Genomic DNA, 11,050 nt, shown 5'->3' with positions numbered 1-11,050 from the left:
CCCGCGCTTTCCGCGCAGCCCCGAGAGCTGCGCCCGCCGCCCAGAGCAGGGAAGGGGGGAGGACGGGGACGGGAGGGACCGGGACGGGAACGGGAACCGGCGGGACGGGAACGGGACGGGACGGGACGCGGCAGCCGCGCACCTGCTGAGCGCCCCCTTTGCGCGCACTTTGCGCCCCTTCTGCGTGCACTTTGCGCCCCAGTTGCGTCCCCGCGATGCGGAACCCCGGTGCCCTCCTGCTGCTGCCGCTGCTGGCCGGTGAGTCTGCGTCCTTCCCTCCCGCTCCAGCGGGGCCCGGTGGGGGCCAGGGTCCGGTCCCGCTGTCCTGTTTCCGGGCAGCCACGGAAGGGGCCTCGGGAAGCGTGGGGCAAGCCCCGCTCCCGGCCCCCCTTTAAGCGTCTTTAACAGGCTGCGGCCCCATAGGGCTTGGGGGGACCTCGGTCCCCGACCCCCCTCAGGTCTGCGCCCTTGGGAGCTGCTACCCAGCCACTGGGGACCTGCTGGTGGGGCGAGCCTCCCGCCTTAGTGCCACCTCCACCTGCGGGCTGCGGCGGCCACAGCCCTACTGCATCGTCAGCCACCTCCAGGTGAGCGGGATGGGGGCCCCATGGGGACTGGGGGGCACTGGGAGGAGATGGGGGGCATGGGATGGGGATGGGGACACACGCCAACAAGCTTCCTGCTCGCAGGAGGAGAAGAAATGCTTCATCTGCGACTCGCGGCGGCCCTACGATGCCCGTGCCAACACCAACAGCCACCGCATCGAGAACGTGGTCACCACCTTCGCCCCCCGGCCCAAGAAAGCCTGGTGGCAGTCAGAGAATGGTGAGTGGCAGGCGGGAGCATCCCGGGGGGCTCCGCTTCCCGTCCTCCCACGCTGAGGAAGTGTGACTCAGCCGGCACACACGGACGCGCCCCTGGACCGTGGCCGGGTCGGGGGGGACCCACGCGGGTGGGTGCTGCCCACAGCCACATGTGCCATCCCCCAGGTGTGGAGCACGTCAGCATCCAGCTGGACCTGGAGGCCGAGTTCCACTTCACACACCTCATCATGACCTTCAAGGTGGGTCCTGGCACGCGGGTACCAGGAATGGGATGGGATGGGATGGACCCAGGTCCATGCTGTGTATCCTGCAGACATTCCGGCCCGCAGCCATGCTGGTGGAGCGGTCAGCCGACTTCGGGCGCAGCTGGAAGGTCTATCGATACTTTGCCTATGATTGTGCCACCTCCTTCCCCCACATCCCCCGTGGGCCCCCAAGCCGCATTGATGATGTGGTCTGCGAGTCCCGGTACTCCGACATTGAGCCCTCCAGCGAAGGGGAGGTGAGGCCCTGACAGCACCGCAGGAGGATCCGGGGCACCCTCCTTGCTCTGCCCTCACCATCCTGTTGTTTCCCCCCTCCCCAGGTCATCTACCGGGTGCTGGACCCCTCCATCCCCATCCGGGACCCCTACAGCCCTGACATCCAGAGTGAGTCACCCTCCCTGGGCTCCTGCCTGGCTGCTCTATTTTGGGTGCAGCTATTTTGGCTGCTGTCTCCCAGCTCTGAGCCCCACAGTGGGGTCAGGGCCACATCCAGCTTGAGGGGCTCAGCCTCCTTCTGCAGCCATCCTGTGGGAGCTGCTAAAGGTTGGGCTGCATCATGGTGAGGGCAGGGAGATGCTGTGCTGGAGCTGAGCCCAGCACTGAGCAGCAGCATGGAGTGAGATGGGGTTGGAGATGGGCAGAGGAGCCAGCTGGGTGCCCGACACAGTGGGTTAATCACACAGTGCTAAATATAGGCTGGGAGCAGAGGGGAGGAATCTGCAGGGCTCGGCTGCTGGGAAGCTGCAGTCCTGTGGGAGCTGTCCTGTCCTGTCCTGTCCCGTCCCATTGGGGCCCCCATGCTGCACCCACCAGGAACAGCCCCCATTAGTGAGGAGCCTTTGCTCAGGGTGCTTGTTGCACACTGACGTGGTCCTATCCTGCATGGTGGGGTGTGCAGACCCCTGGTTCGTGGCACAGCTTGACGTGCACAACCACGTGCAGAGGAGTTGAACCACCAGGCTACATACAGCTGCGTGCGACAACCTGCCTGTGAGCCAAATCACACACAGGCCGGTGCCCAGAAGCTGTGCTATAGGCAGCGCAGGGCAGTGATGGGAAGCCCTGTATGGACTCCCCATATCCCAAAGAGCATGGCCCAGCTCAACCCCCCCATGCTGACAGAGGTCTGTCCTCACTGCAGACCTGCTGCGCGTCACCAACCTGCGTGTGAACCTCACCAAGCTGCACACGCTGGGGGACAACCTGCTGGACACGCGCCGGGAGATCCGGGAGAAGTACTACTATGCACTGTACGAGCTGGTGCTGCGCGGGAACTGCTTCTGCTATGGGCATGCCTCGGAGTGTGCCCCACTCAGCGGGGCCCCTGCCACCACCGATGGCATGGTAGGGTGATATGGCAACACATGTGTCCTGCTGGGGCTGGGTAGCTCTGCTCCCTGGTCCCCCAGCCCCTCACTGCAGCATCCGGCAGGTCCATGGGCGCTGTGTCTGCAAGCACCACACACAAGGACTGAACTGTGAGCGCTGTGAGGACTTCTACCATGACCTGCCCTGGCGCCCGGCTGAGGGCTCCAGCACCAACGCCTGTCGCCGTGAGTGCCACAGTGCTGGGTCAAGGGGATCTGGGGATGCTGGACGGGAAGAGCTGCAGGCTGTGGTTTGGGGAGGTTGGGGTGCTGGGTTAAGGGGTGTAATGGCTGGGGAGGCTGGGCACTGGGGGTGCTATGGGCCAGGTTTGGGTACCACATGCTGTGCCGCGGGGCTGTCCCCGCAGGCTGCGACTGCAACGAGCACTCGCGGCGCTGCCACTTCGACATGGCCGTCTTCCTGGCCACCGGCAACAGCAGCGGGGCCGTGTGTGACGGCTGCCAGCACAACACCATGGGCCGGCGCTGCCACCTCTGCAAACCCTTCTACTACAAGGACCCCAGCAAGGACCTGCGGGACCCTGCGGTGTGCCGAGGTCGGTGCCAGGGGGGGCATGGCACGGGACGGGGTGCATGGGGTGTGCTGGATGCCAGGGGTGCTGACCTGCCTGTGTCCCCAGCCTGTGACTGTGACCCCGAGGGCTCTCTGGACGGGGGGATGTGTGACGGTGCTGACGACCCAGCCCGGGGGCTGATCGCAGGGCAGTGCCGCTGCAAGGAGCACGTGGCCGGTGCCCGCTGCGACCGCTGCAGACCCGGCTTCTTCGGCCTCAGTGCCACCAACCCGCAGGGCTGCCAGCGTACGTACCAGGGCAGCGCCGAGCAGGGGTGGGTGTGCGGTGTGGCCCCTGCAGACACTGCTGTCTCTCCATGCAGGGTGCCAGTGTGACCCCCGGGGCACAGTGGATGGCAGCCCCTGCGACCCTGTGAGTGGGGAGTGCTTCTGCAAGAGGCTGGTGACTGGGCGCCACTGCAATCAGTGCCTGGTGAGTGGGGATGTGCGTGGCACATGGGGGCATGTATGGTGCTCGGGGGCTATGCACGGTGCTTGGGACCATGCACTATGGTTGGGGTCATGCATGGTGGCATGGTTTAGGGGTGGACTTGGCAGTGCTGTGGTAAAGGTTGGACTTGATGATCTTAAAGGGCTTTTCCAACCTGTCTGATTCTATGATTCTATGATGCTTGGGGCCATGCCCCCCCTGACCCCCTTGTCCTCTGCAGCCTGAACATTGGGGGCTGAGCCACAATGCCCCAGGCTGCCGGCCCTGTGAATGCGACGTGGGGGGTGCCCGCAACAACCAGTGAGTCTTCGTGGGGACACAGGGGCCATGGGGCATTGCTGCTGGCATCAGGGCTGATGGTGGTGCTGGGTATCAGGTGTGCCATGGAGACGGGACAGTGCCAGTGCCGCAGTCACGTGGTGGGACGACAGTGTGACCAAGTGGAGCCTGGCTTCTACCGCATCAACCTGGACCATTACACCTACGAGTCTGAGGATGCTCGGCTGCATCAGGTAAGGGATGAAGGTGTCCTTGGGGGTACATGAAGGCAGTGGGTGGCTCTTTGCAGGGTCCCCAAGTTGCAGGCACCACTCTGCCCTATGGGCCTGACAGACAAGATTGTTCTGGGGTCCCATCTCACAACCCTCCCTTGCACCAGGGCTCAGTGGTGGAGCGTGAGCCCCCCACGGACCGCCCAGCTTCCTGGACCGGGACAGGCTTTGCCCGCATGTTGGAGGGTGGCTGGCTGGAGTTCCATGTGAGCGATGTGCCCTTCTCCATGGAGTATGACGTGATCATCCGCTATGAGCCCCAGGTGAGCACCTGACGGTGAAGCCAGTGGCAGGATGTATCGCTACACTGGGAGCTGGTGGTGGGGCATGCTGGATGGTGAGCTCCTTTAGACACAGCCCTTTCTCTGTCTGCAGCACCCAGAGCCCTGGCAGGAGGTGAGGGTGAAGGTGCTGCGCCCCAGCCCTGTCTCCGCCAGCAGTCCTTGTGGGAACACCATCCCGGCTGATGACCAGCTCTCCACCAGCCTCCCATCTGGTGCCAGGTGAGCACCGTGCTGGGACGGGGCTGTGCCAGGGCTCATAGCAGGCACTCAGCTGCCCATGCTCTGCTTTGCCCCTGCCCAGGTTCGTGGTGCTGCCGCAGCCCATCTGCCTGGAGCGGGGAGTCTCCTACACCATCCAAGTGGAGCTGGTCTGTGCCTCCGCTCGGCAGGATCCCAGCACCAGTGTGCTCATCGATTCGGTGAGGGGCAGCCTACAGGGATAGGACAAGGGAATGGCTTTAACCTGCCTGAGGGGAGACTGAAATGAGCTCTTAGGCACAAGCTCTTCCCTGTGAGGGTGCTGAGGCGCTGGCACAGGGTGCCCAGAGAAGCTGTGGCTGCCCCATCCCTGGCAGTGCTCAAGGCCAGGTTGGACACAGGGGCTTGGAGCAGCTGCTCCAGTGGAAGGGGTCCCTGCCCATGTAGGGTCAGGATGTGGCTGTAGGGCACACAGGCCGAGACAGACATGACATCTCACTGACTTGCCCCCTGCAGCTGGTGCTGATGCCCCGTTACTCCTCACTGGAGATGTTCATCGCGGGTGACCCCATCTCCATGAAGCGCCGCGAGACCTTCGAGCGGTACCGCTGTGCCCAGCCCTTCTATGCCGCGGGTCCCTCGCCTGTGGCTGAGCCCTGCTCCAGGCTCCTGCACAGCCTGTCTGCCATTCTGCACGACGGGGCACTGCGTGAGTCTGGCCCTGCACCCCCTGTCCCCTGCACTGTGGTGGTGGCACTCACCGCGCTCTCTGCCCGCAGCCTGCCTCTGCGACCCCCAGGGTTCCACCAGTGCCGAGTGCCAGCCCCACGGCGGGCAGTGCCAGTGCAAACCCAACGTCACGGGGCGGCGCTGCCACCGCTGTTCCCCGGGCACCTTTGGCTTTGGGACCGGTGGGTGCCGAGGTGAGTGCCGCAGGGATATGCCGGAGGAGCCTGGGGGTGCCGGGGCAGGATGCTCTCCGTAGCCCAGGGTCAGACTCCATGGGTGCTGTGCCTTCCAGCATGCCAGTGCAGCAGTGAGGGGTCGGTGAGCCCCATCTGTGACACCACCACGGGGCAGTGCTCCTGCCGGCAGGGTGCCCATGGCTCACGCTGCGACCGCTGCCAGCCCGGCCACTGGGGCTTCCCGTCCTGCTGGCCCTGCCAGTGCAACGGGCACGCCGAGGAGTGCGACCCACACACGGGCAGCTGCTTGCGCTGCCGCGACCACACCGACGGCGAGAGGTGCCAGAGGTAGGTGAGGTGTGTGCCGGGAGGAGGATGTGGTGCTGCTGGTGGCCCCTGCTCACCCCCTGCCCGCAGATGTGCAGCTGGGCACTTTGGGAACCCGGCGCTGGGCTCTGGGCAGCACTGCCGGCCGTGCCCGTGCCCCGATGGACCCAGCAGCCCCCGGCACTTCGCCGCATCCTGCTACCAGGACAGCCGGTCCCGGCAGGTCGTCTGCCACTGCAGCCCCGGGTACACAGGTGGGTGCCATGGGGGTCCCTATGCACTGCCCTGTGCTCTGTGCCAGTGGGTACAGACAGCTACAGGTACACTGTGCCCACAGGTCCCCGCTGTGATGAGTGTGCTCCCGGGTACTACGGGGACCCACAGCAGCCCGGCGGGCGCTGCCTGCCCTGCCAGTGCCATGACAACATCGACACGACTGACCCAGAGGCGTGCGACCGGCGCACGGGGCACTGCCTGCGCTGCCTGTACAACACAGCAGGGCCGCACTGTGCCGAGTGCCAGCCGGGCTTCTATGGGGATGCCACACGGCACAGCTGCCGGCGTGAGTACCCATGGCCACACAGAGATGTTCCTGGGGATGACATGAGTCTGTGGGGTCCCCACAGCCCTGTTCTGCTGTGCCCTGCGGTGTACTTTGCCAGCCCTGGCACTGCATTCCTGTCCTTGTCCCTACGCCCTACTTGTGCCAGCCCATCTACATCCTTATCTCATGCCCATTCCTGTCCCTATTCTTACCCCATCCCCACTGCCCCCTGACTCTGTTCCTATCCTGTCTTTATCCCATCCCTATCCTGACCCTGTCCCATCTCCATCTCATCCCCATCAGTGGTCCTCATGTTGTTCACATCCCACCTTCACCAGGTCCTCACCATATCCCTCCCCAATTTCTGTCTCCATTCTGCCTTCACCCTCAACCACTGCCATCCCCATCCCATCCCTGCCTGTGTCCACATTCCACCTCCATCCCAGTTTCATTCCCTCATCCTCTCACCATCCCCTCTCAATCCCCACATCCCTGTCCCTGCTCAGTGCCTGTCTTGTTCCAGGTTGCTCCTGCAACCCACTGGGCACTGACCCCAGCACCTGCAGTGCCCAGCAGTGTCACTGCGATGTGCGCAGCGGGCAGTGCCACTGCCTGCCCAACGTGGAGGGACAGAGCTGCGACCGCTGCAGCCCCAACTTCTGGAACCTGGGCAGCGGGCAGGGCTGCCAGCCCTGTGCCTGCCACCCCCAGCATGCCCTGAGCCCTACCTGCAACCAGGTGAGAGACAGCAGGGACAAGGGGACAGGATGGGGCCGGGGGTGCACTGAAGCAGTGCCAAACTTTGTGCCCTCCAGTTCACAGGGCAGTGCTCGTGCCGGCCGGGCTTTGGGGGCCAGACCTGTTCTGACTGCCAGGAGCAGCACTGGGGTGACCCGCGGCAGCAGTGCCGAGGTGAGAGCCGGTGCTGGCAGCGGGGACTGTGGCACACCCTGTAGCACCCTGACACTGCTGTCCCCACAGCCTGCGACTGTGACCCCCGTGGCGTTGCCAGTGCCCAGTGCCACCGTGGCAGCGGCCACTGCGAATGCCGGCCCGGCATCTCCGGCGTGCGCTGTGACCAGTGTGCACGCGGCTTCTCCGGCACCTTCCCCGGCTGCCAGCCCTGCCACCCCTGCTTCGGGGACTGGGACCGTGTGGTGCAGGACCTGGCTGCGCGCACCCGGGCGCTGGCACAGCGCGTCAGCCTCCTGCAGCACACCGGGGCTGCCAGCGCCTTCCAGGGCACCTTCCGGCGGCTGGAGGAGAACCTGGCCACCGTGCGGGATGTGGTGGCCGCCCATAACACCACTGCCAGTACTGCTGCCCACCTCACACATGCCATGGAGGGGCTGCGGTGAGCATTGGGCGCAGGGCATGGCTTACGGGGGGGCACCGGGAGCGGGTTGTCACCCATTACCTTACAGGCGGCACATCGAGGATGCGACAGAGAGGCTGACACGTGTGGAGGGGGAGCTGACGGCTGCCCAGGATGCCAACTTCAACGCCAGCCACGTGCTGAGTGTGGTTGACCGGGGTGCCCGTGCCCTCAACCACAGCCTGCAGGACCTGGAGCAGCGGCTGCAGGCGCTCAGGACCTCCAATTTCCTTGGTGAGATGTGCCACAGAGCTGGGGCAATGGGACCATGGCCAGGGCTCTGACAATGCACCTGCTTCACCCAGGTGCCTACGACAGCATCCGTGAGGCCTATGGGGAGTCACGGGATGCAGAACGCAGGGCAGACACCTCCACCCGCACTGTACCCAGCCCCATCAGCACCTCCGTGGCCACCCGGCACCGCACCGAGCAGCTCCTGGCCAGCCATAGGGATGACTTCAATCGCCAGAACGCAGCCAGCCGGCGGGCACTGATGGACCTGGCGGCGAGAGCACAGGCACTGAGCCTGCACCCACTCAATGTGAAGGTGAGATGTGCCGTGGGGAGCATGGGGATGGTGCCTGCAGCCGCACTGAGCCTGCGCTGCCGTGCAGGTCTGCGGTGCCACAGGTGACGTGCCCTGTGCTGAGAGCCCCTGTGGAGGAGCCGGGTGCCGGGATGAGGATGGGGGACGGCGCTGTGGGGGTCTGAGCTGCGGTGGGGCTGTGTCCACGGCAGACAGTGCACTGGACCGGGCACGCCATGCGCAGGAGGAGCTGCGGCAGGCGGCCAGCGACATGGCCCAGCTCTCCCATAAGGTACATGGCACATGGGAGCGGGTGGCAAAGCCGTGCCCCACAGTCTTTATGGCTGAGACTGAGGTCTCTGCCCCCGCTCAGGTGGCCGAGGCCAAAGGGAAGGCAGATGAGGCTCGGCTGAGGGCACAGGCAGCTCTGGACAAGGCGAACCAGACCAGGGCCCGTGTGGAGAGCTCCAACAAGGAGCTGCGGGAGCTCATCAGCCATGTCAAGGCCTTCCTGAGCCGTGAGTGCCAGAGTGCCGGGGGGACGACACACTGCCCAGCCCCTGCACTGCACTGACCCCACACCGCACTGCATGGTCCCTGCTCTGCATGTGGGGCTAGACAACCCCAGCACCGCACAGCCCTACCCTATACTGTGTTGCATGGACCCTGCCCTGCCCATCCGGTGAGCCCCAAACATCTTGCATCACTCCAAACATCCTCTATGCCATTACCCTCCTGCCCTTCCCTGTGGTTGTACCCCATAATAACCTCCATGGCTCTCCCTCATATTTCCCTCCATGTTTCTGCCCCATATCTCATGTTTCCTCCCCGTTTCCCCCCCATGCTTTCCCTTCATGGCTCTCCCCCATCTTCCCCCATGTCCCCTCCACCCCGGGGCTCTCACTGACACCTCCCACCCCCAGAGGAGGGTGCAGACCCCGAGAGCATCGAGGTGGTGGCCAGCCGTGTGCTGGAGCTGTCTCTGCCAGCCGCACCGGCACAGATCCACCGCCTGGCCAAGGAGATCAAGGCTCGTGTGCGCAGCCTGGCCAGCGTGGACGCCATCCTGGAGCAGACGGCGGGTGACGTGCGCCAGGCCGGGCAGCTGCTGCAGGAGGCACAGCGGGCACGGTGAGCCTGGGGACACAGGGATGTGGGGATCCCCGGAGCAGGATGGTGCTGAGGCAATGCTGCCCCGGGGGCAGGTCGCGGGCTGAAGGCGTGCGGGACACGGCTGAGGCAGTGCGGCAGGCGCTGGAGGAGGCGCGGCGGGCGCAGGGCATGGCGGAGGAGGCTCTGCAGCTGGCCACGGGGGACATCCAGCACAGTGAGAGAGCGCTCGGCACGGTGAGAGCCTCGTCCCCACTGCCTCAGCATGGGCACACGGTGGGGATGAGAGCAGCAGGTGGAGGAGGTGTTCCTGCCCCTCTGCTCTCCTGAGGCCCTGCTTGGGGCACTGTGTGCGGTGCTGGTGTCATCAGCATAAGAGGGACATGGAGCTGGTGGAAAAGACCAGAGGAGGCCACGAGGATGCTCAGGGACTGGAGCACCTCCTGTATGAAGACAGGCTGAGAAAGTTGGGGCTGTTCAGCCTGGAGAAGAGAAGGCTGCATGGAGACCTCAGAGAAGCCTTCCAGTATTTGAAGGGGGGCTACAGGGATGCTGGGGAGGGACTCTTCATTAGGGACTGTAGTGACAGGACAAGGGGTAACGGGTTAAAACTGAAGCAGGGGAAGTTTAGATTGGATATAAGGAAGAAATTCTTTACTGTTAGGGTGGTGAGGCACTGGAATGGGTTGGCCGTGGAAGTTGTGAATGCTCCATCCCTGGCAGTGTTCAAGGCCAGGTTGAACAGAGCCTTGGGTGATATGGTTTAGTGTGAGGTGTCCCTGCCCATGGCAGGGGGATTGGAACTGGATGATCTTAAGCTCCTTTCCAACCCAAACTATTCCATGATTCCCTGTGGGCACCCTGACCATGCCCATGCCACCCCTGCCAGATGCAAGCCCAGACAGCAAGTGCCGAGCAGCGCCTGGCGGGTGCCATGGGTCAGATTGGGGCGCTGGACGGGCAGATGGATGCCCTGAAGGTGAAACGTGCCAACAACAGCCTGGCAGCCACGCGAGCACAAGAGGCAGCCGGCACCGCGCGGGACCGCGCTGGCGAGGCCAAGCAGGTGGGTGAACACTGGGGAGGACACGGGGGGGGCTGGCAGGGCTCCCATTGACCATGCCCACCGTGCGCAGGTGCTGGAGGGGCCGCTGCGGGACCGGTACCGCACGGCGCAGGAGCTGGTGCAGCACCGTGCCGAGGGCGCGCGGCAGGCGGGCAGCCGGGCACAGCGCCTGCGGGATGAGGCCGCGGGGCTGCTGCAGGACGCGCAGGGCAAGCTGCAGCGGCTGCGAGGTGAGGCTGTGGCTGCGGGTGGTGGTGGCGGTGGTGGCAGGGGTCCGGGCTCACTCTGTGTCCCCATTCCATCCCTGCAGCACTGGAGGAGGCGTACGAGCGCAACGAGCGTGTGCTGGACGCCAAGGCGGCCCAGCTGGGTGGGCTGGAGGCCAGGATGAGGGACGTGCTGGCCACCATCAACCAGCAGGTCCAGATCTACAACACGTGCCAGTGAGGACACCCCCGAGCCCCCACAGCCCCTGCCTGCGGTGGGCACCTCCTGTGTGAATAAAGTTACAGAGCAAGAGTGCTGTGTGTGCCCGTACCGGGGTGCCTGGCCCCACACCGGCTGTAGGGCACCGCGGGGTGGGGCGGTCGGTGGGGACAGGCTGCAGGCCCGGCACACCCGGTGCAGGCCCGGCCCGTTGCTATGGGAACGCAGCCCGGTCGCGCCCTTGGAGGCGGGTCGC

At 65.0% G+C, this 11,050-nt stretch overlaps 1 protein-coding gene across 1 annotated transcript; it reads left to right on the top strand.

The window, feature by feature from the left end:
- The first annotated feature begins 126 nt into the window (after positions 1 to 126).
- Positions 127 to 10,887, top strand: LAMB2 (laminin subunit beta 2). The gene is made up of 33 exons (XM_034065908.1): positions 127 to 258; positions 424 to 587; positions 690 to 825; positions 990 to 1,063; positions 1,138 to 1,326; positions 1,411 to 1,474; positions 2,232 to 2,434; positions 2,523 to 2,643; positions 2,826 to 3,014; positions 3,099 to 3,278; positions 3,355 to 3,464; positions 3,703 to 3,782; positions 3,859 to 3,994; positions 4,141 to 4,296; positions 4,409 to 4,536; positions 4,619 to 4,736; positions 5,032 to 5,224; positions 5,295 to 5,438; positions 5,537 to 5,768; positions 5,838 to 6,001; positions 6,085 to 6,309; positions 6,815 to 7,029; positions 7,107 to 7,203; positions 7,273 to 7,645; positions 7,716 to 7,900; positions 7,972 to 8,213; positions 8,281 to 8,484; positions 8,566 to 8,710; positions 9,116 to 9,323; positions 9,398 to 9,539; positions 10,192 to 10,368; positions 10,439 to 10,598; positions 10,679 to 10,887. Exons 1-33 carry the CDS (start codon positions 216 to 218, stop codon positions 10,813 to 10,815), a joined length of 5,334 nt encoding a protein of 1,777 aa, XP_033921799.1. The 5' UTR covers positions 127 to 215; the 3' UTR covers positions 10,816 to 10,887.
- The last annotated feature ends 163 nt before the right edge of the window (positions 10,888 to 11,050 follow it).

This window comes from Melopsittacus undulatus, chromosome 9 (assembly GCF_012275295.1).
Source record: "Melopsittacus undulatus isolate bMelUnd1 chromosome 9, bMelUnd1.mat.Z, whole genome shotgun sequence".
Classification (NCBI taxonomy): Eukaryota; Metazoa; Chordata; class Aves; order Psittaciformes; family Psittaculidae; genus Melopsittacus; species Melopsittacus undulatus.
The sequence above is the reverse complement of the archived record's forward strand: the minus strand, read 5'-3'. Positions and strand labels throughout refer to the sequence as shown.

Coding starts and splice junctions, on each gene's coding strand:
- LAMB2 (XM_034065908.1), top strand. CDS start 216: ATGCGGAACCCCGGTGCCCTCCTGCTGCTGCCGCTGCTGGCCG. Junction 2,435..2,522: donor CTGCCACCACCGATGGCATG/GTAGGGTGATAT, acceptor AGCATCCGGCAG/GTCCATGGGCGCTGTGTCTG. Junction 3,015..3,098: donor GGACCCTGCGGTGTGCCGAG/GTCGGTGCCAGG, acceptor CTGTGTCCCCAG/CCTGTGACTGTGACCCCGAG.